Source organism: Danio rerio, chromosome 7 (genome assembly GCF_049306965.1).
Source record: "Danio rerio strain Tuebingen ecotype United States chromosome 7, GRCz12tu, whole genome shotgun sequence".
Lineage (NCBI taxonomy): Eukaryota > Metazoa > Chordata > Actinopteri > Cypriniformes > Danionidae > Danio > Danio rerio.
The window spans coordinates 26,349,915-26,376,052 of NC_133182.1; the positions used below are offsets into that span (position 1 = coordinate 26,349,915).

At 39.1% G+C, this 26,138-nt stretch overlaps 1 protein-coding gene and 1 long non-coding RNA gene across 8 annotated transcripts in view; one reads left to right on the forward strand and one right to left on the reverse strand.

Annotated features, from left to right (window-relative positions):
- Nucleotides 1-1,907: 1,907 nt before the first annotated feature.
- zanl (zonadhesin, like) overlaps nt 1,908-26,138 on the forward strand; it is a 42,194-nt gene continuing 17,963 nt past the window's right edge. Inside the window, 66 exon segments of one of the 6 annotated variants that reach the window (NM_001365358.1) lie at nt 1,908-2,102; nt 3,153-3,178; nt 4,351-4,494; nt 4,648-4,913; nt 5,143-5,227; nt 5,317-5,469; nt 5,564-5,728; nt 5,816-5,916; nt 6,051-6,129; nt 6,224-6,795; nt 6,916-7,006; nt 7,082-7,275; nt 7,368-7,512; nt 7,599-7,843; nt 7,955-8,103; nt 8,188-8,316; nt 8,399-8,537; nt 8,622-8,763; nt 8,860-9,056; nt 9,153-9,291; nt 9,387-9,503; nt 9,663-9,787; nt 9,929-10,074; nt 10,254-10,397; nt 10,501-10,608; nt 10,797-10,966; nt 11,205-11,407; nt 11,543-11,684; nt 11,911-12,104; nt 12,193-12,337; nt 12,717-12,961; nt 13,100-13,248; nt 13,333-13,461; nt 13,560-13,698; nt 13,783-13,924; nt 14,048-14,244; nt 14,361-14,499; nt 14,657-14,773; nt 14,981-15,105; nt 15,410-15,555; nt 15,744-15,887; nt 15,991-16,098; nt 16,256-16,425; nt 16,835-17,037; nt 17,173-17,314; nt 17,550-17,743; nt 17,832-17,976; nt 18,069-18,313; nt 18,416-18,564; nt 18,649-18,777; nt 18,858-18,996; nt 19,081-19,222; nt 19,367-19,563; nt 19,668-19,806; nt 19,898-20,014; nt 20,230-20,354; nt 20,664-20,809; nt 20,984-21,127; nt 21,231-21,338; nt 21,496-21,665; nt 22,059-22,261; nt 24,185-24,326; nt 24,457-24,704; nt 24,799-24,976; nt 25,058-25,166; nt 25,261-25,355. In NM_001365358.1, the coding sequence (NP_001352287.1) occupies nt 2,029-2,102; nt 3,153-3,178; nt 4,351-4,494; nt 4,648-4,913; nt 5,143-5,227; nt 5,317-5,469; nt 5,564-5,728; nt 5,816-5,916; nt 6,051-6,129; nt 6,224-6,795; nt 6,916-7,006; nt 7,082-7,275; nt 7,368-7,512; nt 7,599-7,843; nt 7,955-8,103; nt 8,188-8,316; nt 8,399-8,537; nt 8,622-8,763; nt 8,860-9,056; nt 9,153-9,291; nt 9,387-9,503; nt 9,663-9,787; nt 9,929-10,074; nt 10,254-10,397; nt 10,501-10,608; nt 10,797-10,966; nt 11,205-11,407; nt 11,543-11,684; nt 11,911-12,104; nt 12,193-12,337; nt 12,717-12,961; nt 13,100-13,248; nt 13,333-13,461; nt 13,560-13,698; nt 13,783-13,924; nt 14,048-14,244; nt 14,361-14,499; nt 14,657-14,773; nt 14,981-15,105; nt 15,410-15,555; nt 15,744-15,887; nt 15,991-16,098; nt 16,256-16,425; nt 16,835-17,037; nt 17,173-17,314; nt 17,550-17,743; nt 17,832-17,976; nt 18,069-18,313; nt 18,416-18,564; nt 18,649-18,777; nt 18,858-18,996; nt 19,081-19,222; nt 19,367-19,563; nt 19,668-19,806; nt 19,898-20,014; nt 20,230-20,354; nt 20,664-20,809; nt 20,984-21,127; nt 21,231-21,338; nt 21,496-21,665; nt 22,059-22,261; nt 24,185-24,326; nt 24,457-24,704; nt 24,799-24,976; nt 25,058-25,166; nt 25,261-25,355 (10,288 nt within the window). In that variant the 5' untranslated portion in view covers nt 1,908-2,028. 6 annotated transcript variants of the gene reach the window in all.
- On the reverse strand, nt 19,340-23,862 carry LOC141375367 (uncharacterized). 2 transcript variants are annotated; one of them, XR_012383303.1, is made up of 4 exons: nt 23,688-23,862; nt 21,886-22,300; nt 19,733-21,680; nt 19,340-19,504 (listed from the first exon to the last, which is right to left on the reverse strand). It is a non-coding gene; the product is annotated as an uncharacterized lncRNA (long non-coding RNA). The 2 variants fall into 2 exon arrangements; XR_012383304.1 differs by having other exon boundaries at nt 23,124-23,856.

The window sequence follows — 26,138 nt, forward strand, 5'->3', positions numbered from 1 at the left end:
ATATCCTTAAAGTAGAGATAAATTCAAAACGTTAAGCACAAGTTCAGAAACTTCTGAAAACAATTGTTTTAATAATAGCACAGATTTTGATGAATTTATCAGTTTAGACAGTTCCTCCTCACATACTGCTGAAATATTATTAAAAAAAATGGAGTTAGCTTGCTGATGATACACAACTATCTCCTCTCAACCTGATAATTTGTATGAATTTAAGAAATTAACAGATTGTATAGGTGATTTTAAAAATTGGATGACTAATAACTTCTTATTACTAAATTCAGATAATACTGAGGTCTTGCTTATTGGACCCAAAAACCTCACCTGCAAAAACCTAGAACACTATTTAACCCTTGATGGATTCTAGTTCAGTCTTCATCTTTGGTCAAAAATTTGGGGGTGATTTTTGATACAGTCTGTCGTTTGAAGGCCAGATTTCAAGCATCTGTAAAACTGCATTTTTTCACCCTAAAAATGTTGCCAAACTTCGAAATATGCTATTATTGTCTAATGCAGAAACGCTTATTCATGCTTTCATGACTTCTCGGTTAGACTATTGTAATGTGTTAGTAAGCGGCTGCCCTATTGGCTTAATTAACAAACTTCAGCTAGTTCAAAATGCAGCTGCTAGAGTGCTTTCTAGAACAAAGAAAAATGATCATATTACTCCAGTGCTTTCATCGTTGCATTGGCTCCCTATTAAATATTGTATACATTTTTACATTTTATTGACTACTATACAAAGCCCTGAACGGCTATGGCTTATCTCCCCAGTATTTGAGGGAGCTCCTGGTGTACTATAACCCCTCATGTCCACTATGCTCAGTTAATTCTGGACAACTGATTATTCCCAAAATATCAAAATCAACTGTAGGCGGTCTCTTTCTCAAATCTGGCACCTAAACTTTGGAACAGCCTTCCTAGCACAATTCTTGAAGCAGACAGACTTTGTCATTTTTAAATTAGATTAAAGACACATCTCTTTGCATTAGCATACACATAAGACACAAATGCTTTTGAAATCCAAATCCTCGATGACAAAGGGCAAAAGGTTGCTGAAGAACTACTGAGAGATTTCAGCTGCTGTCTGGGCTTTCACCTAGAATGGCTGAGAAAGCCCAGATAGCAGCTGAAATCTCTCAGTAGTTCTTCAGCAATCCTCTGCCCATCATCATTAGTAAAATTAATATTTAACATCTAGATGAAAATGAGACCAGAATGGACATTTTAGCAAGACAATGATGCAAAACACAGCCAAGAAAATTCTCAAATGCTTTAAGAGAAAAAAAATCAAGCTGTAGAATATATATATATATATATATATATATATATATATATATATATATATATATATATATATATATATATATATATATATATATATACACCTATCTAACCCCACCAATCCTACACCAATCCAATCCTTCGAGCTGGGATCAAACAGGCAACTTTCTGCATGAAGTCGGTTGCTCTAACAAGTCTAAAGACCATGGCCTCTAGCGTCTGTCGCTAAAGCACTTTTTTGGGTTCAGAGGAGTGAGGTTTACCTGCACAGCACTTTACTAGCTGGCCTCTGTTACACATGTTAATATTTTAGAACTATATATTACTCAAATGACTATTTCATGAATGATGCTTAATGATGTCAGCAATGAACTCCCAGTGTTGTCAAGAATACTTAAAAACGGACTGTACAAAACAGTGATAAAACACATGGGGGATTCCTGCTCTGAGAGCTGAAACCAAAGGTCTATGTACTGTATGTGTTGAACTCCACTGCATCTTCTGATAAATGTTCCCGCCCATAGGATCTAACACGGGGAACACACCCTGGTCCTATCACAAACAGTTACTGATTCACTAAAACTGGTTTTGCAATAAGCCATGTAAAATAATATTCATGAAAGTGATAAAAACTGATACACACCTCCACATGCCCTGCCTAACTGACCATGCAACCGACCCTTTATAAACTCATGAAGCGTTCTCACCCATGTCTTAGTCAACCTAACACCATCCATTAATCCAGACATGGGACGTCTGGAGTTAATACTAGTTTTAATATGGATAACAGGTTGCTTTACCATTGAAGACAACAAAAACAGGTGAGATTCTCATAATTGAATCAGTAATTCGGCATTGTATATGAACAGTAATGTGGATTTCAATCTTCTATTAAGAGTCAGATTTAGTCAATTATCTGATGTACTGTACTGGCTGAAGAATGTACATATTCTAATCAATTATGTTTGTATAATATGCAAATTCCTATTATATGCAAATGCATTTATAATAATAATATTATATAATATATAATTCATAATATTAATCTATCTACACCAAGTATATGATTTATTAAGTACTGAATACAATAATTATTAGTGTAATTTAAGTAGAGCCGCATGTTTCTAAAAATAACTTACATTTGAGACATTTAGAGTGTTAGAAGGTGAGGCAGTGGCGCAGTAGGTAGTGCTGTCGCCTCACAGCAAGAAGGTTGCTGGGCTGCTGGTTTGAACCTCGGCTCAGTTGGCGTTTCTGTGTGGAGTTTGCATGTTCTCTCTGCCTTCGTGTGGGTTTCCTCCGGGTGCTCCGGTTTCCCCCACAGTCCAAAGACATGTGGTACAGGTGAATTGGGTAGGCTAAATTGTCTGTAGTGTGTGTGTGGCTGTTTCCCAGAGATAGGTTGCGGCTGGAAGGGCATCCGCTGCGTAAAAACTTGCTGGATAAGTTGGCGGTTCATTCCACTGTGGTGACCCCGGATTAATAAAGGGACTAAGCTGACAAGAGAATTAATGTTAGAATGTGAAATATTTAGATTGTAAAACGTAAAAAGTTTAGCTGTTTCTCAATTATATTCACAGCACTGATGAATTATCAAAGCATAATAGTTCCTTCTGTACATGTCTTATTTAAATGTAATTAAACATTTAACATCTAATTTAAAAAAGCAACTTTGATCTTACACTGTGATAATCTGATAATTATGATGGAAACAGCTGATAAATGCTACAGCGATGACTGCTATTATGTAATTGAATTACTCCACTTTTATGTCTTTGTAGATAAGAAATTCTTGAAGGATTTTGCAGCTATTTAAATCTTTTAAAAGGAAATAAATGTTTTAAAATTTTTATTTTTGTGTGTTTTTATAGACATGATGTGACAGAGAGAAATGCTGGTAAGTAAATGAAATTTATCATAAGCGCAATGATTAACTAGGGAATTCCAACCATTGCAATTTTTTCTGACTTTATTCATTTCATTCTTTTTTTAATATTCAAGAACTTTTAAATATAAATAAAAAACTACAATATAATTTTTGATATTTTTCCAATTACTATCTTATCCTACAAAACTGCAAATTTGATTAAGTCCATTTATACTAAAGAATATTGTGCAGAGACTTTGAACTGTTGCAAAAAAAAAAAAAAAGCTTTGCACAGCACAAAATGTTCGCACATGCATGCAATCAAGCAAAGACACATATGATTACAAAGTGACATGGAAACTGGTTGTAAATGGGTGGAGTACAGTAGGCCCCCATAAAGCATATCTAAGGTCCATGTCCATTACTAACACATTATAAACATAAAGAACATTTATGGCATGTAACACAGGATCAATACACCACTTTTACTTGTTCCTCATTTTAGGACTGCTTTTGATTTTAAGTGAAGTTTATTCATAGACTAATTTTGAGAGGATCACTTGCTTATGATTAACCACAGCTCGTCCTGTATTAGCAACGCATGCTTTCACCAATCGGATGAGTCCTAACTCACTATAAATAATCAGTTTCTTACCTTGGTTATCTTTGTCTTGAAGAATCCCCACTTACACCGCCCTACTCCTCCCTTCTTTCCTCGACAGGGTGGCATGGCAGCACAGTGGTTAGCACTGTTGCCTCATAGCATAAATGTCATTGGTTCAAATTCTTACTCGGCAATTAGATGTTTTTGTGTGGAGTTTACATGTTCTCCCTGTGCCCATGTGGGTTTCCCCCGGGTTCTCCGGTTTCCTCCTACAATCCAAAAACATGCGTAATAGATAAACTGACCAAACCAAATTGGCACCGTTGATGAGCTCTTAATCAGCAATTCCTAATTGCCATTAGCCATAAAATAAGCTCAAACTCCCCTTTTGCCTTACAAACGAGAGTGAGACCCAGGCTCAAGGATCTTATGAGCTCAGGGCTCTCTAGGAACAGTATGCCAAACATGGTATATAATCAATCATTATAGCGAATCGTGAACTCTTGAAATAAGTAATCTAAAATCAGAATTCTTAGTATAATCAATTCCAGGCAACGAAAAACATAAATGTCTTATGAAATATCTGTCTTTCAAACAGTGCTGGCCTCCTGCGACTTCAACGATAATGACGACCCTTTCTGCAACTTTCAACAAGACACAGCAGATAATGGTGACTGGACACGACATTATGGACCAACTCCAAGCCAAGGCACTGGACCTGATGGAGACTATCCAGATGGAAGTGAGTATAAGTGCCAAATAACAAATCACAGTCAAAATGTACATTCACTGTCCAAAGACATGCAGCATAACGTGTTTCAGGTAACCTATGTGAACACTTTTTGCTAATTTCCATTCTCTCATTGATTGTAAACCAAACAATTCTCTGCCATAGATGGGTATTACATATACCATGAGGCTGACAACAATATAAATGGACAGAAAGTACGCCTTCTCAGCCCAACCATAACAAATGGACCTGCAGAGATCTGTGTACAGTTTGTTTACTTCATGTATGGTGTTGATCATACTAACACTTTGACTGTGCTGGCCAAACGACCTGGCTCTGAGGAACAACTGTGGCAAAAAATTGGCATACAGAGCCCGTCATGGCTTAGAGCTTCCATCACAGTGCCCATACCAGCCGGACAGACTGCTCAGGTAAGCATAAAGCTTTAACGTTTGAAATTAAATACATACTCTGTATGTTTACCGTTCTGTAAATCATAACTCATGTCTGAGTACACTCCCTTCAAAGCTGTCAAAGTATCATGGTCAATTTTCCTAAAATCCCTGACAACACCGATTTAGAAGTTTGTGATGACAGAATAAATTTAGTGACTCCAGCAGTCAGTTTTAATGTCATTTTTTTTTTTTTTTTTGCTTTTAGATTGTGTTTCAAGCAATGCGCGGGGAGTCTCCATTTTGTGATACTGCTTTGGATAACATTGTGATCAGCGAGGGAGCCTGTGCTGGTACTTTATACTACCTTTATTACATTACAAAGATACACAATACATAGTAGAATGATTTTGTATATAATGTTGCATTTGTTTTTATACAGGCTGTATTGCAGGGTGTGATTTTGATGATGATAATTCCTACTGTGGCTGGACAAATGAGGTATCTGATGATGCAATCTTTGGTTGGGAGCACTGGACCGGACAGACAGATACACCAGACACTGGTCCTGATGATGACTTTTCCAAACCAGGATGTAAGTCCAGCATTTCACCCTGTCCTTTGATCTAGATAATGATTTTAGTGCTGCTTTTATCTTAACAGTCACTATATTGTCAAACTGTTTTCAGTGGGGTCGTACCTGTTATTGGACTCCAGCTCTAGTATCGAAGGGGAATCTGCTCAGCTCTGGAGCCCTTCCACATCAATCTCTGGTTGCCTACAGCTGGACTTTCATTATTACATGTACGGTAGTGCTGCCAACATGGAGCTTAATGTCCATGCAGTCACAGCTGGTAAGATTCACAAGTCTTGGATTTAAAGTTGCTCTTTGGTGTTGAAGTTTAAAGTCTGTAAGTTCAAAGGCCAATATTATGTTTTAGGTGGGGCACTTGGAGTCCCAATTTTCAGTCTCAAAGGAAACCAAGGTCAAAGCTGGAAACTCGCAAGTGTTCGCTACACTGGTACACCTGGTACAGTGCAGGTCAGTTGTATTCTATGATTTGCAAATGATGCTTGAGCTTTGACAATGACCAACAAAATAATAAAGCAATTACAATTTTCATAAATGTTGTAAACAAGTTGCATGTTTACACTGTAATTCATATTTCATTTCAGTTCGTAATTGTAGGCGTTTATGGTGAAACAGTCCAGACAGATATTGCAATTGATAGCGTCTGCATTACCACATGTATGGGTAAGTATCAAAATCTAGATGCGCTTATTGTCATATAATACATCGTTCAAAGATAATACAGTGGTTTATTGATTGGTTTCATGTTTTATTTTAGTAACCCCAACAACACCTAAGCCATCCCCACCACAACCCACTACACCTAAACCTACAACGCAGAGTCCATCAACTCCAAAACCATCCACACCCCAGCCCACTACACCTAAACCAACAACACAGAGTCCATCAACACCAAAACCATCCACACCCCAGCCCACTACACCTAAACCAACAACACAGAGTCCATCAACACCAAAACCATCCACACCCCAGCCCACTACACCTAAAACAACAACACAGAGTCCATCAACTCCAAAACCATCCACACCCCAGCCCACTACACCTAAACCAACAACACAGAGTCCATCAACACCAAAACCATCCACACCCCAGCCCACTACACCTAAAACAACAACACAGAGTCCATCAACTCCAAAACCATCCACACCCCAGCCCACTACACCTAAACCAACAACACAGAGTCCATCAACTCCAAAACCATCCACACCTCAGCCCACTACACCTAAACCAACAACACAGAGTCCATCAACACCAAAACCATCTACACCTCAGCCCACTACACCTAAACCAACAACGCAGAGTCCATCAACTCCAAAACCATCTACACCCCAGCCCACTACACCTAAACCAACAACACAGAGTCCATCAACACCAAAACCATCCACACCTCAGCCCACTACACCTAAACCAACAACACAGAGTCCATCAACACCAAAACCATCCACACCTCAGCCCACTACACCTAAACCAACAACACAGAGTCCATCAACACCAAAACCCACAACGCCCAAGCCAACAACCCCAAAGCCAACACCACCAGGTAAGTTTGTTAGTTTTTATATTTTTTAAAAATAATTTAATGTATAGATAAACAGTCCTTAATGTCTTCCAACAGTGAACTGCCCTCCAGACTCAGAGTACATTGAGTGCGGCCCAGCCTGTATTCCTAGCTGTGCAGAACCTTCCACCAACTGCTCTGGTTCTTGCATCAGTGGCTGCTTCTGTAAACCAGGCTTTGTTTTCCGTGGCCGGCGTTGTGTTCCTATTGAGCAGTGTGGATGTCTGGATGATGACAACAATTACTTTGAGGTACAAGAGTTATCATTCTTTTAATGCTGCACTTTAATCCAGTTCTAGAACCTCAGACTTGATTCTAAACTTTGGTCTGCATTTACTCTCAGCCAGGCGAGATCATATTTGGAAACGGCTGTTCAAAGTTGTGTCGCTGTGCCGGCAACTACACTTTCGACTGTGTGGACAACACCTGTGACCCTGTGACTGAAGAATGTCGGGAGGTTGGTGGAGTGCACGGCTGCTATCCTAAAGGTAAAAACAAACAACTCTAAATACAAAGGACATTGCCAGTCAAAGATAACTGTTTTATTTGACACAAAGGTATTTTTCACTCATAGGAACCTCTACCTGCATCGCTTCTGGTGACCCCCATTACACCACCTTTGACAAGCGAAACTACGACTTCATGGGAAACTGTTCTTACCTGATGTCTGAACCCTGTAACAGCACAGATGTGCCTTACTTTGCCGTATACACAGACAATGAGAATCGCTACAACAATCTTCATATCAGCTATGTAAAAGCAGTTCATGTTCATGCACTGGGGGTGAAAGTGTCTATTCTGAAAGGAGGAACTGTGCAGGTAAAAGAAAGGAACAAAATTTGCAATGTTATTATTAAGGAGTTATTCTCTTTTTGATATAAGCAGTTAAGCGAGGCACATTCAAATGAGCAACTGTCTACTTTTTCTCAGGTTAATGGTACCAATGTCAACATTCCTCTGAGTCCTGTTGCTGGTGTAGATATTTTTATGTCCGGCAAGCACTACACAGTGGCCTTGAACTTTGGAGTCACAGTTCGTTATGATGGAAACCACCATATGGACATTAAAGTTATCAAGGAGTGAGTTTGATTCTTAGACAAGTCTTAGAACTTTTATAAACTGATTCACCTTTAAATGTCTCTGTGCTTGTGATCGTTCTACAGTTATGAGGACAAACTCTGTGGACTGTGTGGAGACTACAACGGAGACCCTCAGGATGACTTCCAGACCCCAACTGGGGAACTGGTCCAAAGCCCCAGTGACTTTGGTCACAGCTGGAACACAGACCCTGAGTAAGGCCCACCATTCAACGCATTCAATTTAACATCTAAAATAATTACTTAAAGATGACTTACCTTTAATTCTGTCTTTCAGCTGTAACAAGCCAGAGGTCGGCCCAAATCCAGGATGTACAGATGCTGAACAGGAGTTGTACGAAGGTCCTGCTTACTGTGGCATCATATTGGACAACAAAGGACCATTTGCTGTTTGCCATCCAAAAGTCAACCCCAATGTGAGAAAATTAGTTTATTTGTTTTAGTTCATAATTTTAACTATGCAACAGATACTTACAGATCATAATCTCATGTGTGTATAGGGTTACTTCCAAAACTGTCTGTTTGATGTGTGTGAGCTTGACGGAGCTCATTCAGCATTGTGTGAAGCAATAGAATCGTACGTCAATGAATGTCAGGACCGCGGAGTCACAATTGGACCCTGGAGAAACAGCACCTTCTGTCGTAAGTCTGAAATAATAAAAATACATATTGTAATTTTACAAACTGTGTAAATAAATCATTAAAGTCACTTAATTATTACATATTCTTCTTCTTCAGCTCTGAAATGCCCACCCAACAGCCATTTTGATTCATGCGCCCCAGTTTGCCAGCCTTCCTGTAAACCAATTCCACCAAGTCAGTGCACCGGACCATGTTCTGAAGGATGTGTTTGTGACCCAGGTTACATCCTCAGTGCTGGCCAGTGTGTGAAGGAAAACACATGTGGCTGCAGCTATAATGGACATTATTATAAGGTGAGGAAAACATGTGTTATGAACCATGGTTTGTTAGTCAGTTAACTGGTATTTGTAATCAGACTAACACTGTGTTTCCTCTCTACATGGATTTAGCCAGGTGAAGAGTTCTACACTAAAGACTGTGATCTGCTGTGTAAATGTGATCCTCCATTTGTTACCTGTAATGCTGCTGACTGCCCACCAATGGAACAATGCGATGTACAGGGCGGTATAACTGGGTGCTACCCATTAGGTGAGAACTTTTATTTTTTGCACACATTACATAAAATATTACATTGCCCATATTCAACTTTAACTCTTTTCTTTATCTCTGTTCTTTCTAACCAGGATCTCAAGACTGCATCATCTCTGGTGATCCTCATTACAATACATTTGATGGCAAATTCTACAGCTACATGGGCACTTGCACATACACATTGGCTCGCACCTGTAAAAACAACACTGGTAGGTTATGGCCAAAACAAAGTATTAAAACAAATCACAATTTTCTGATTAAAGCAGTTTGGTTATTAGTTTATGTTTGTTCACTTTAATAAACCTCTATAGATTTAAGAGATAAGATAATTATCTCCCTTTTAAAAAACAACTCTCTCTGTTCTACAGGCCCCTGGTTCTCCATAGAGGGTAAAAATGAAGAGAGAGGAGCTTCTGGCGTTTCCTACCTGAGAAAACTGTATGTGACTGTTGACGGTATCACTGTGACAATGATGAAAAACCAGAGGACATTGGTCAGTATTCACAGCCACTCTTATTAACTAATTATCACCAGTACAACCCCACTTTTAAAGGAAAATAACTAAAATTCATAGTTCTTCCATCTTTTCAGGTGTAGCATTAGCCTTTAATCCACTTATTTTCCACACATACAGGTGAATGGACTCAGGGTGACTCTGCCTCACTCTCCATCTCCACTCATTTCTCTGTCTCTTGCTGGACAATATGTAATCCTTACAACTCCCTTTGGCCTAAAAGTGCAGTGGGATGGCAACCATTATGCCAAGATCTCTGTTCCCAGGTACTGAAACTTTGAAAACAGTCTCTTATATGAATCACTATTAACCAAAGCATTTGGGAGAAAAACTTAAGACCCACATTGATTTTTTAAGGGTTACATGTCTTGAGTAAATTCTTCAAAAAGCATCTCTGGGGAAATGAATCTCTTTACATTAATCTCTTTCTTATTTATTTTTTCAGCTCCTACTATGACCAGATGTGTGGACTGTGTGGGGACTATGATGGAAACCCCAATAATGACTTCACTAAGCCAGATGGCACCCAAGTTGACAGCTCAAAACTGTTTGGCGACAGCTGGCAAACTAAGGAAGATGAGGACGCAACGTCAGTATCTTTTACTCTTCTTCATTTTATCAACAGTAGAAATAGAGCAATGATTGAGGATTAGGTTGACTTCATATGTTTGATGACAATGTTGTGCTTTTAGGTGTAAGCCTGACCCTGGACCCCAACCACCCTGTGATCCTGTGCTGGAGGGTGAGGTGTCAAAACCGGAGAACTGTGGGAAAATAACTGACACAAATGGACCATTTAGGTTAGAACATGAAACAACACTTTTCAAAATACTGATTATAAAAAATGTTGAATCCTTTCATCTAAAATGAAGTATCATGGTTCATAAAATATTAATGTTCTATTCTTCATACTCTTTCTAACATGACACATCAAAACACTTGTAGTGCTAATTTACTGAACTCTTTCTCTTACATTTGCTCCTCACAGAGACTGTATCAAGGTGGTGAACCCGTTGCCTTTCTTCCAGAGCTGTGTGTTTGATATGTGCCGCTATCAGGGGTTGCAGCAGGTTCTTTGTGATCAGCTTCAGTCCTACACTGATGCTTGCCTGAGTGCAGGTGCTCCTGTCCATCAGTGGAGAGAGCCAGACTTCTGCCGTAAGTCTAACCTGCCTATATTGAGTCACATTGCATATGGAGTTTAATGTTTTAAACAGACGACAAAGCAGTAATGTGTGGCAAGTCTTACAATGTCCATGCAAGACTTACATTCCTAATGACAAAACAGTTTTCAACTTTCATAACATAGAAATGTAAAGAACTCAACTGAACAGGTTAGAATAGCAAAGCTAAACTTTTTATCATTTAATGGCATTTGCTCTCATTTTTCCTACAGCTTTGGTATGTCCTCCAAACAGCCACTACTCCATGTGTGTAAGCTCCTGCCCAGAGACCTGTCTGGGTATCAATGGACCACCGGGCTGCAGTGAAAAGTGTGTAGAGGGATGTGAATGTGACCCCGGCTTCATCCTCAGTGGCAACAAATGTGTTCCTGTTAAAGACTGTGGCTGTGTGGATTCTTCAGGCTCCTACCATCCAGTGAGTTTAACACTGGGGCCAACTCTTGAGCCTCTTGCACTGTAGAATACATGTTTAAAATGGTATATGATCAATCTTTGATTTAAACAATGGAACCATGATGAACTATATTCATTTCAATGTGGTGATGTTTAGGTTAACGAGAGCTGGTATCTGGAGGGCTGTAAGCAGAAGTGCACTTGTGAGGGAGGAGGATCTATTAAGTGTTATGACACTAGCTGTCTTCCTGATGAAACCTGCCAACTTCAAGATGGAGACTACATCTGCAAACCAAGTGGTAGGTTGTAGTACTAGTTATGCATGTTTAGAGAACATGCAGTTTAGTAGTTTAAAAAGTTTACTTGTCATATCATAAATATACAGAGTACATGGTACTATTTTTAAACCAACTCCAGAGTGTGTAAAGTTCTTCAACTATTCCACATTTTGTTTTATCTCTGTCCCTCAGTATTTTGTTTGGTAATAAATTACACAAATTCATAGGCATTCATGTCTTCCAACAGTGAACTGCCCTCCAGACTCAGAGTACATTGAGTGCGGCCCAGCCTGTATTCCTAGCTGTGCAGAACCTTCCACCAACTGCTCTGGTTCTTGCATCAGTGGCTGCTTCTGTAAACCAGGCTTTGTTTTCCGTGGCCGGCGTTGTGTTCCTATTGAGCAGTGTGGATGTCTGGATGATGACAACAATTACTTTGAGGTACAAGAGTTATCATTCTTGTGATGCTGCACTTTAATCCAGTTCTGGGAAGTCAGACTTCTAAACTTTGCTTTGTATTTACTCTCAGCCTGGCGAGATCATATTTGGAAACGGCTGTTCAAAGTTGTGTCGCTGTGCCGGCAACTACACTTTCGACTGTGTGGACAACACCTGTGACCCTGTGACTGAAGAATGTCGGGAGGTTGGTGGAGTGCACGGCTGCTATCCTAAAGGTATTGTACAAAACTCCCATGATCTACAAATACTATATCTGATATGAGAGAAAGGTAGCAATGCTCAAAATCCAGCATGTCTGCATGAGAATCAAGAACACTGGTGGATCTGCTAAACCAGTCCAAACTTGATTGAACACAACACTAAAAGGATGCTGGTCCGCAAGCAAAACCAACAATAAAATACAAGCTATAACAAGCATTGAGCTACATGGAATTAATGTTGGTTCAATATCAAATAAATATGAATTATTTACTTTTTAATAGTTGCATCATAGCTCGTATATACCCAAACACAAGCAATTTTATATGATCTCCTATATTCAGTATTTTAGTTGGAATTTATTTTATTTACACAAAAATATTTTTTCACTCATAGGAACCTCTACCTGCATCGCTTCTGGTGACCCCCATTACACCACTTTTGATAAGCGGCGCTACGACTTCATGGGAAACTGTTCTTACCTGATGTCTGAACCCTGTAACAGCACAGACGTGCCTTACTTTGCCGTATACACAGACAATGAGAATCGCTACAACAATCTTCATATCAGCTATGTAAAAGCAGTTCATGTTCATGCACTGGGAGTGAAAGTGTCTATTCTGAAAGGAGGAACTGTGCAGGTAAAAGAATTCAACAAAAGTTATGATGTTTCTATTAAGGAATTATTAATTCTTCATATGTAAAGTGTTATATCAATGCATTTAGGGTATTCATATTTAGTAGCACATTCAAATGAGCAACTGTCTACTTTTTCTCAGGTTAATGGTACCAATGTCAACATTCCTCTGAGTCCTGTTGCTGGTGTAGATATTTTTATGTCCGGCAAGCACTACACAGTGGCCTTGAACTTTGGAGTCACAGTTCGTTATGATGGAAACCACCATATGGACATTAAAGTTATCAAGGAGTGAGTTTGATTCTTATACAAATCTTAGAACTTTATTAACTGATTCACTTTTAAAATGTCTCTGTGCTTGTGATTGTTCTACAGTTATGAGGACAAACTCTGTGGACTGTGTGGAGACTACAACGGAGACCCTCAGGATGACTTCCAGACCCCAACTGGGGAACTGGTCCAAAGCCCCAGTGACTTTGGTCACAGCTGGAACACAGACCCTAAGTAAGGCACCATTCAATTCAATTAATTTTATATCTAAAATTGTTATGCTTTCTGTTAAATCACATCATAGATAACTTACCTTCAATTCTGTCTTTCAGCTGTAACAAGCCAGAGGTCGGCCCAAATCCAGGATGTACAGATGCTGAACAGGAGTTGTACGAAGGTCCTGCTTACTGTGGCATCATATTGGACAACAAAGGACCATTTGCTGTTTGCCATCCAAAAGTCAACCCCAATGTGAGAAAATGAGTTCATTTGTTTTAGATCATAATTTTAACTATGCAACAGATACTTACAGATCATAATCTCATGTGTGTATAGGGTTACTTCCAAAACTGTCTGTTTGATGTGTGTGAGCTGGACGGAGCTCATTCAGCATTGTGTGAAGCAATAGAGTCGTACGTCAATGAATGTCAGGACCGTGGCGTCACAATTGGACCCTGGAGAAACAGCACCTTCTGTCGTAAGTCTGAAATAAGATATGTCTCAACCATAAACTTTAAGTAATGAAATGAACAGCTTGTCTTGTGTCTCTCTTACCATTTTACAATGATGTGCCACTAACAAACTTTCTCTTCTTCTGCAGCTCTGAAATGCCCACCCAATAGTCACTATGATTCATGCGCCCCAGTTTGCCAGCCTTCCTGTACGCCAATTCCACCAAGTCAGTGCACCGGACCATGTTCTGAAGGATGTGTTTGTGACCCTGGATACATCCTTAGTGCTGGCCAGTGTGTGAAAGAAGACACGTGTGGCTGCAGCTATAATGGAAATTATTATAAGGTGAAGAAAACCTATAAAACAACAAATTTATTATAATATTGAACTATGGTTTGTTACACTCGGAACTAGTGTTTTTCATCAAACTAACATAGCATTTCCTCTCTGCATGGATTTAGCCAGGTGAAGAGTTCTACACTAAAGACTGTGAGCTACGGTGTAAGTGTGATCCCCCCGGCCTTACTTGTAACACTTCTAGCTGCTCACCAATGGAACAATGTGATGTACAGGGTGGCATAATTGGCTGTTACCCATTAGGTAAGCACTCTATTTCATTTAGTAAAATTACTTGCAAATAGGTCTAAGCATCACAGAAATGCTTTAACTATACAGATAATTCGTTATTCATTATACAATATACTATTTGGGGAAATACTATAGCAAATGTTAAAACTGTAATTTCTCAATCCCTCAGGATCTGAAGACTGTGTCATCTCTGGTGATCCACATTACACAACATTTGATGGCAAATACTACAGTTACATGGGCACCTGCACCTACACACTGGCTCGCACCTGCAAAAACAACACCCGTAAGTACATGCCCTGAAAAAAATAGAAAGGTCCGCAGTTAACAATGAGTTTACAGTGCTGTGATATTGGCTGTTGTTAGGAATCACACAAAAATTCTACTTGATTCACTGTACATAAGACCATCACTTAAAACAGAATTTAAAGAATTACAGATCTTTAAAATCTTTACACTAAGCAACACTTTTGCCTCTCTTTTGGGTCTACAGGCCCCTGGTTCTCTATAGAGGGAAAGAATGAAGAGAGGGGAGCATCTGGCGTTTCTTACCTGAGGAAACTGTACGTGACTGTTGACGGTATCACTGTGACAATGATGAAAGACAGAACAACATTGGTCAGTATCCACAGAAGTTATAATCATTAAATTAATTCTGTAATTTTTGATATAAGGAATTAGGATTTAAAGCCAAAAGTCATATACTATATTAAAATGTCCAAGACTCACGAAATGGGTATAAATGTTCTCAAAAATAACTTCTTCAGACTGTTCTTAATATGCTCATAATCCCATTTGCCTAATTAATTTTCAGTTTTCCAGTAATAATCTTATATTTTAAGCAAAATAATAAAATCGCACAGTCATTCCTTCTTTCAAAGGTTGTTAGTCGTTAAACCACTTCTCTTTTCCACACATACAGGTGAATGGACTCAGGGTGACTCTGCCTCACTCTCCTTCTCCACTCATTTCTCTGTCTCTTGCTGGACAATATGTAATCCTTACAACTCCATTCGGCCTAAAAGTGCAGTGGGATGGCAACCATTACGCCAAGATCTCCGTTCCCAGGTACTAAAACTTTGAAAACAGTTTAACCCTTTTATATTTTGTATTTTTTGTATTTTGTATTGAAGCTCTGAAAAAGGCTTCCACCAAACATACGCATGACTTTGTTTTTAGGTGTTTGGCAGGAAACTCCAAAACCAAAATCTTCACGTTAATCTCTCTCAATGATCTATTCATTTTGAATTTTTCAGCTCCTACTACGACCAGATGTGTGGACTGTGTGGAGACTATGATGGAAACCCCAATAATGACTTTACTAAGCCAGATGGAAACCAAACCAACAGCTCAAATCAGTTTGGTGACAGCTGGAAAACTGATGACGATGAGGACGCAACGTCAGTATCTTTTACTCTTCTTCATTTTATCAACAGTAGAAATAGAGCAATGATTGAGGATTAGGTTGACTTCATAAGCTTGATGAAGATGTTGTGCTTTTAGGTGCAAGCCTGACCCTGGACCCCAACCACCCTGTGATCCTGTGCTGGAGGGTGAGGTGTCAAAACCTGAGAACTGTGGGAAAATAACTGACACAAATGGACCATTTAGGTTAGACATACTAAATCTCCAAATACTTATTACAAAAATCTTGAATTCCTCCTCCTAAATTGTATAAGCTTGGGTTTCAAGCTTTGTTTTGAACATTATAGAATTACTAACAGTTGCTAATTTACTGAACTCTTTCTCTTACATTTGCTCCTCACAGAGACTGTATCAAGGTGGTGAACCCGTTGCCTTTCTTCCAGAGCTGTGTGTTTGATATGTGCCGCTATCAGGGGTTGCAGCAGGTTCTTTGTGATCAGCTTCAGGCCTACACTGATGCCTGCCTGAGTGCAGGTGCACCTGTCCATCAGTGGAGGGAGCCAGACTTTTGCCGTGAGTCAAATTCTCCTGTGTAACGTTGCATAGCAAAGTATAACATTTATAAATAAAGCAGGGAAATCTGGCAACCTACATCCAAGCAGGAATCACATTCCCAATGACAAAACCCTTTTCAGCTCTCTTCAATGTATAACATAAATTATTGAAAGGAACAGAGAGTTTAGATTAACAAAGTTATATTTGTGTGAGGATTATCGTCATTATGTGTATTATTCATGGGGCTTTAATGGTCAGAGTGGTTAAAACAGAAAAGTCTTCACAAAGGGATGGGATCATGGGACTTGAAAACTACATGCTCTATAATGCGTCCCCGCTTAATTTTTAGTTTCACCACACTTTAATATTATTTATAATTTTTTCTATAGCTCTGATATAAATAATTGTGTATTATTTTTTCCTTCAGCTCTGGTGTGTCCTCCAAACAGCCACTACTCCATGTGTGTGAGCTCTTGTCCAGAGACCTGTCTGGGTATCAATGGACCACCGGGCTGCAGTGAAAAGTGTGTAGAGGGATGTGAATGTGACCCCGGCTTCATCCTCAGTGGCAACAAATGTGTCCCTGTTAAAGACTGTGGCTGTGTGGACTCTTCAGGCTCCTACCATCCAGTGAGTTTAACACCAGGGCTGACTTGTTGGCCTCTTACTCTGTAGAAGAGATGATTAAAATGGGAATAGATCGAACTTTGATTTAAACAATGAAACCATTATGAACGATATTAATTTTAACGTGGTGATGTGTAGGTGAACGAGAGCTGGTATCTGGAGGGTTGTAAGCAGAAGTGCACTTGTGAAGGAGGAGGATCTATAAAGTGTTATGACACCAGCTGTCTTCCTGATGAAAGCTGCCAACTTCAAGATGGAGACTACATCTGCAAACCAATTGGTAACAATTTTATTTTGTATTGGTTGTGCATTAGTTTATACATGATAAAGTTTTGAGCAGTTGTGGCACAATCTTTCTGGAATTTATTACTTCATTTTTTTACCATTGTCTTTAGATATTTGAAAAATATTTCTTTGGCGGCCCTCATTATCTTTATCAACATACCACATGAATTAATTTGGCATCTGTTCCAACATGTTTATTTAGATAAACAACCTTTAATGTCTTCCAACAGTGAACTGCCCTCCAGACTCTGAGTACATTGAGTGCGGCCCAGCCTGTATTCCTAGCTGTGCAGAACCTTCCACCAACTGCTCTGGTTCTTGCATTAGTGGCTGCTTCTGTAAACCAGGCTTTGTTTTCCGTGGCCGGCGTTGTGTTCCTATTGAGCAGTGTGGATGTCTGGATGATGACAACAATTACTTTGAGGTACAAGAGTTATCATTCTTGTGATGCTGCACTTTTATCCAGTTCTGGGAAGTCAGACTTCTAAACTTTGCTTTGTATTTACTCTTAGCCAGGCGAGATCATCTTTGGAAATGGCTGTTCAAAGTTGTGTCGCTGTGCCGGCAACTACACTTTCGACTGTGTGGACAACACCTGTGACCCTGTGACTGAAGAATGTCGGGAGGTTGGTGGAGTGCACGGCTGCTATCCTAAAGGTATTGCACAAAACTTTTAACTCGTAATACAAAAGATATTTATAGTCAGGTTTAAATGTATTATTTGACACAAAGGTGTTTTTCACTCATAGGAACCTCTACCTGCATTGCCTCTGGTGACCCACATTACACCACTTTTGACAAGCGAAACTACGACTTCATGGGAAACTGTTCTTACCTGATGTCGGAACGTTGTAACAGCACAGACGTGCCTTACTTTGCCGTATACACAGACAATGAGAATCGCTACAACAATCTTCATATCAGCTATGTAAAAGCAGTTCATGTTCATGCACTGGGAGTGAAAGTGTCTATTCTGAAAGGAGGAACTGTGCAGGTAAATATACTATCATGTAGACAATGATCTTATTATAGATATCATTTGTGCACCTGATTTAGTGGCACATTCAAACAAACAATTATGTTTGCTTTTTCTCAGGTTAACGGTACCAATGTCAACATTCCTCTGAGTCCTGTTGCTGGTGTAGATATTTTTATGTCCGGCAAGCACTACACAGTGGCCTTGAACTTTGGAGTCACAGTTCGTTATGATGGAAACCACCATATGGACATTAAAGTTATCAAGGAGTGAGTTTGATTCTTAGACAAGTCTTAGAACTTTTATAAACTGATTCACCTTTAAATGTTTCTATGCTTGTGATCGTTCTACAGTTATGAGGACAAACTCTGTGGACTGTGTGGAGATTACAACGGAGACCCTCAGGATGACTTTCAGACCCCAACTGGGGAACTGGTCCAAAGCCCCAGTGACTTTGGTCACAGCTGGAACACAGACCCTAAGTAAGGCACCATTCAATTCAATTAATTTTATATCTAAAATGATTATTCATAGATAACTAACCTTTAATTCTGTCTTTCAGCTGTAACAAGCCAGAGGTCGGCCCAAATCCAGGATGTACAGATGCTGAACAGGAGTTGTACGAAGGTCCTGCTTACTGTGGCATCATATTGGACAACAAAGGACCATTTGCTGTTTGCCATCCAAAAGTCAACCCCAATGTGAGAAAATTAGTTCATTTGTTTTAGTTCATAATTTTAACTATGCAACAGATACTTACAGATCATAATCTCATGTGTGTATAGGGTTACTTCCAAAACTGTCTGTTTGATGTGTGTGAGCTGGACGGAGCTCATTCAGCATTGTGTGAAGCAATAGAGTCGTACGTCAATGAATGTCAGGACCGTGGCGTCACAATTGGACCCTGGAGAAACAGCACCTTCTGTCGTAAGTCTAATAAATACATAGCAATTAAAACTCAATTAAAACCATTTAGAGGGATTGACTTTCCCACCATACTCTTACAAATTAACATTTTTAAGTAAAAATAAAAATTGTGATTACCACTTACACACACTCCTTTTTCTTTAGCTCTGAAATGCCCACCCAATAGTCACTATGATTCATGCGCACCGGTTTGCCAGCCGTCTTGTACACCAGTTCCACCAAGTCAGTGCACTGGACCTTGTTCTGAAGGATGTGTTTGTGACCCTGGATACATCCTCAGTGCTGGCCAGTGTGTGAAAGAAAACACATGTGGTTGCACCTTTAATGATCATTATTATAAGGTAAACAAAACATGTGTTTTAATATCAAACAATGGTTTGTTTTAGTCAATTAACTAATAGTTTTCATCAGACTAACACTGTGTTTCCTCTCTATGTGGATTTAGCCAGGTGAAGAGTTCTACACTAAAGACTGTGATCTGCTGTGTAAGTGTGATCCTCCATTTGTTACCTGTAATGCTGCTGACTGCCCACCAATGGAGCAATGTGGAGTTCAGGATGGAATAACTGGGTGTTACCCACAAGGTAAGAACCATATATAAGCAAGTGAATAGCATGGTCATAGACTTCACATATTCTTCATCATTTAAAAACTCTTCTTTTTACAATCCCTCAGGATCTCAAGACTGTGTAGTCTCTGGTGATCCTCATTACAACACATTTGATAGCAAATTCTACAGCTACATGGGCACTTGCACATACACACTGGCTCGCACCTGCAAAAACAACACCGGTAAGAGATTGCCAAAGACAAGTTTTACTATTCTGCTGTGACATTAATGCTTTGGTCATCAGTTGGTTTTATGGAGTCACCCAAAAAAATTCTAGCATTCTTACAAATGATTCTCAAAGTACATTAAATGCCTCAAAAACATCCAAAAATATTGACATTAAATACGAATTTAAGTCCTGACAAAAGCCTGAGTCACTTCCCTCTCTGGTCCACAGGCCCCTGGTTCTCCATAGAGGGTAAAAATGAAGAGAGAGGAGCTTCTGGCGTTTCCTACCTGAGAAAACTGTACGTGACTGTTGACGGTATCACTGTGACAATGATGAAAAACAAGAGAACTCTGGTCAGTATTCACAGCAGCAGTCATCATTACACCAAGTCATTCAATAATCTTGGATAGAGAACTGAGATTAAGTCAGCAGATAAAATATATTTTAGTCTTACATTATAATCTCTTAGATTATATAACAGTATTGAGACACTGCTCATATCTTGAAATGTTTTCTGTCAATTGTGCTAAATCCTTTCATTTGTTTTTCATTTTTAAAATAATTAAATAGCCGTACTAATGAAGCCAAAGAGCAAAATCTCTCAGTTCTTCTTTTAGAAGTAGCATTAGCCTTTAATCCACTTCTCTTTTCCACACATACAGGTGAATGGACTCAGGGTGACTCTGCCTCACTCTCCATCTCCACTCATTTCTCTGTCTCTTGCTGGACAATATGTAATCCTTACAACTCCGTTCGGCCTAAAAGTGCAGTGGGATGGCAACCATTATGCCAAGATCTCCGTTCCCAGGTACTTAACCTTTAAAAACAGTTTCCTTAAATTAATCATTATTAACTAAAGTGTTTGGTAGAAAAGACCCACATTGATTTTTTAAGGGTTACATGTCTTGAGTAAATCCTTCAAAAAGCATCTCTGGGAAAATAAATCTCTTTACATTAATCTCTTTCTTATTTATTTTTTCAGCTCCTACTATGACCAGATGTGTGGACTGTGTGGGGACTATGATGGAAACCCCAATAATGACTTCACTAAGCCAGATGGCACCCAAGTTGACAGCTCAAAACTGTTTGGCGACAGCTGGCAAACTAAGGAAGATGAGGACGCAACGTCAGTATCTTTTACTCTTCTTCATTTTATCAACAGTAGAAATAGAGCAATGATTGAGGATTAGGTTGACTTCATATGTTTGATGAAGATGTTGTGCTTTTAGGTGTAAGCCTGACCCTGGACCTCAACCACCCTGTGATCCAGTGCTGGAGGGTGAGGTGTCAAAACCTGAGAACTGTGGGAAAATAACTGACACAAATGGACCATTTAGGTTAGACACACCAAATCTCCAAATACTTATTACAAAAATCTTGAATTCCTCCTCCTAAATTGTATAAGCTTGGGTTTCAAGCTTTGTTTTTAACATTATAGAATTACTAACAGTTGCTAATTTACTGAACTCTTTCTCTTACATTTGCTCCTCACAGAGACTGTATCAAGGTGGTGAACCCGTTGCCTTTCTTCCAGAGCTGTGTGTTTGATATGTGCCGCTATCAGGGGTTGCAGCAGGTTCTTTGTGATCAGCTTCAGGCCTACACCGATGCCTGCCTGAGTGCAGGTGCTCCTGTCCATCAGTGGAGGGAGCCAGACTTCTGCCGTGAGTCAAACCTGCCTATATTGAGTAACACAGAATAACATGTAGAATGGTTTAAACATCTAATAAAGCACTAACATCTGGCAACTTACAGCCATGCTAGAATAACATTTGAATTCCTAGTGACAAGCCTGCTTTTAGCGCTCTCTAATGCACTATATGAATTATTGAAATGAATAGAGTTCAAGAAGTTGGAATAGGAAATCCAGAGCTGAACACTTACCTTAACTTAGCTATATCGTTTTGATTATTTATGAGGCTTTTAGGAGCTGAAGACAGAAATGCTGTCATAGAGGGATGGAGACAAGGAATTGGGAAACACTCTCTATAATGCATCCCTAATTTGATCTCAGTTCCACCATCATTTAATGGCATTTCCTCTCATTTTTCCTACAGCTCTGGTATGTCCTCCAAACAGCCACTACTCCATATGTGTAAGCTCCTGCCCAGAGACCTGTCTGGGTATCAATGGACCACCGGGCTGCAGTGAAAAGTGTGTAGAGGGATGTGAATGTGACCCCGGCTTCATCCTCAGTGACAACAAATGTGTTCCTGTTAAAGACTGTGGCTGTGTGGACTCTTCAGGCTCCTACCATCCAGTGAGTTTAACACTAGGGCTGACCCATTGGGCTCTTGCACTGTAGAAGACACTTTTAAAGTGTAAAACTTCCATAAAATTACAGAACACAGCGTGATTAACAGTAGTTTGACAAATACATACAAATAAATGGATTTTAAAAAGCCACATATGCAGACCTCTTAAATACTAAAAACATTTTTTTTTACCTTACTTTTGAGAAAAAGTGTCAAACTAATTCATTCATTTATTTTCCTTTGGCTTAGTCTCTATTTCAGCCACCTATTCCAGCATGTTTTACGCACCAGATACCAGGGATATAGGCATGGGCTGGTTTAAGTTTCTGCCGGTATGACAGCCTTGGATAAAAATTTCACGGTTTCACAGTATTGTGATTACTGCTGTAAAATACATTATTTTTAAATGGTTTAGTAAAAAAAAAAAAATTATTATATATATATATATATATATATATATATATATATATATATATATATTCTTTTTTTTTTTTTTTTTTTTTTCCAATTGAACACAATATATTTCCTTTGAGAAAACATTCATAATATGTTTGCACAGTAAACATGTCAGGCTAAATAATTTAAATAAATCATTATCTTCATAAACACAGATTTCCTAACAATACAAGATTACAATAAATGTTTTTTTTTTTTGCAGACTTTTTATTTATTTATTTATTTTTATTTATTTTTTTTTTTTGCAGTTTTATTACCTTGACTGTTTCAAAGCCTTAAAACCAGTTATCGCCCCATGCCTACAAGAATAAGTATCAAAGTGTTGTTCCAAACTTCATCTATTATCTGAAAGGGCTTAAAAAACTAAACACTAAACCAATACAAAGAATAAAAAATAAAAGTTTCTGTTACCTTTTGCATTTCTGTCGAAGGTGAACACACACATCTATTCATTAATTCATTCCTTTAATTTCTTTTCGGCTCAGTCCCTTTATTAATCTGGGGTCGTCACAGTGGAATGAACTGCCAACTTTTCCAGAAAGTTTTTATGCAGCGGATGCCCTTCCAGCTGCAACCCATCTCTGGGAAACATCCATACACACTCATACACTACGGGCAATTTAGCCTACCGAATTCACCTGTACCACATGTCTTTGGACTGTGGGGGAAACCGGAGCACCCGGAGGAAACCCACGCGAACGCAGGGAGAACATGCAAACTTCAAAAAGAAACGCCAAATGACCCAGCCAAGGGTTGAACCAGCGACCTACTTGTTGTGAGGCAATAGCACTCGGCATCGCCCCACATCTATTCAATGTCTGTGAAAAATGTCAGTCTCCCAGCAATCCTCCTCATCCACTGCTGGGTGAACATGTTTAAAAACATGTTTTTAAGTTGATCGTCTTACTTAGCTGCTGTCATTCATGCTATTTTTCTTGTACAGTATTTCTTACGTTATTCACGGTTTCTCCTCACCTTTCTGTGATTTATTCGTTGTGTATGCATACCCAGAAACCAATGAGCTGGTTTAAATTTGGATAGTGCGAAGACAATTAAAATAAATAATAACTTAAAATAAATAAATAACTACATTTCAGACTAATTAATCATCACTGTTCTCATTACACTAAACAAGACGCTTGTCGCCTCCTATTGGCGTAATGAGGAATTTTTTATTGAACTTATTCAAATGAATCGAATCTTTGGCATAAATCAAATTTAGTGGAGTTCAGTGCAGTTTATTTTAAAGTAATTGAAAAATACAAGTTTCCCCGAGATGGGTTGCGGCTGGAAGGGCATCAGCTGCGTAAAAACTTGCTGGATAAGTTGGCGGTTCATTCCGCTGTGGCGACCCCAGATTAATAAAGGGACAAAGCCGACAAGAAAATGAATGAATGAATGAATGAATGAATGAAAAATACAACAAATGGGATGTCAATTTTTGACATTCATAAAATTGTGGTCATTTTTAGGTTGACGAGAGCTGGTATCTGGAGGGCTGTAAGCAGAAGTGCACTTGTGAGGGAGGAGGATCTATTAAGTGTTATGACACCAGCTGTCTTCCTACTGAGAGCTGCCAGCTTCAAGATGGAGACTACATCTGCAAACCACTTGGTAAAAACACTGTTTGAGACAAACAGTTGGTTTAACATACACATTTTTTTTTCACATACACCAATGCAGCTCTGCACAAACATGTCAAGACATCTTATTATCTCTCATTTTTAAACTCTTTCTTTTTTAGGTTCAGGCATTTGCTCGGTTTCTGGTGACCCTCATTATACCACCTTTGATGATAAAGTACATCACTTCATGGGTGCCTGCTCCTACACTCTCACCAAGCCCTGTAATGAAACCTCCGGCATGCCATACTTCTCTGTGGAGACACAAAACGAGCACAGAGACAATAATAAAAAAGTGTCGTATGTAAGATCTGTTATCGTCAAAGTTCACAACACAACAGTCATTTTGGGCAAGGGCCGCAAAATACAGGTGAGAGACATTTCCGGGGATTTGTGAAGCCTAATTAACAGATTAGAGGGGATTAGAAGAGCAGTGCATTCATTTGCTTACCTTCGTCCTGCAGGTGAATGGAGTTCAGGTCACTGCGCCTGTAACACTTTCCAATGGTATTAAGATCTTCATGAGTGGCAAATTTGTGGTGCTTGAGACCAACTTTGGACTGCGTGTCCGCTTTGATGGAAATCATCATGCAGATGTCACCCTGCCTTCCTCTTACAACGGACTGTTATGTGGACTTTGTGGTAAAGATAGCACACTAAGTTATCATGTAGCAACTTAATCTTAATAGTTTGATGTGCTTAATCCTACTTACTATATTACAGGAAACTTTAATGGTAATCCTAATGACGACAACATCAAGTTAGATGGGAAGCCCACAGACAGCACCAATGAGCTTGGAGAGAGTTGGCAGGTGCCTGATGACAGACCAGAGTAAGTGAAAGCACATGCTTTTTTTCTGCTAAAAATTCATGCACTTCCTGTCATCGAAGCTTTAATCATTCATGCCTGTTCCTGTCTGGCACAGTTGTACTCATGGTGGAGGAGACATTGAATGTGACGATAAAATCCAAAGTGAAGCTCAGAAACCTACTAGCTGTGGCATGATCACCGACCCCAATGGTGAGCATACCTTCATAACATTTAATGAACAAGTACATAAAATACTTCAAGGGCTTAATCATAATGAGAAAATTTTCATCTGGCATGAGTGAAAGCTATTGTCAAAATATCAGAACGGGACACATGCTATAGCAAAAACATTGATGAAAAACCTCCAGCAGCTGATGTAGAGATGTGGTGCTGGGGAAGGAGGGGGGCAAATATTTATTATACATAGATTCAAATATCTATTTAAGACTTTTGACTACAATTGTAATATTTTTCACAATGAATGTTGCCAATGACTTAAAGGGGACCTATTATGTAAAAATCACTTGTGGCAACAGTGTGTGAATATATCCAGCTGCTAATGGTACAAATGAATTAATTCTATTCATCATCTTTCATAGAAACAGTCTGCAGATACACTGATTGAAATTCTCCCTCTGTACATGTCTTCAGAGGGAGAATGTGCCGCCCATTAGTGAAAAAGCTCTCCCTCATTAACATAGACAGCCCTAAGTGAGAAGCAGTCGTCCACGATTTAGACTTTTCACACCGTACCTGCTGAAGATAATGTCAGTGGCTGAGAAGATTATAAATATGGAGTTTTAGGATGCACAAATGAACACTGTAATCTCCATAGACTGCCTTCTTCTGAGCCACTTTTTTGACATTTTCAGTTTTTCACAAAAAAAATGTCCGGTTTTAAATCCGCCGCTATGCTGATGCTTTTGTAGCTCTGCCCTCTTTTAAAAAGAGCATAATCTGATTTTAAATTCGGATCTAAATGGGACAGTTTCG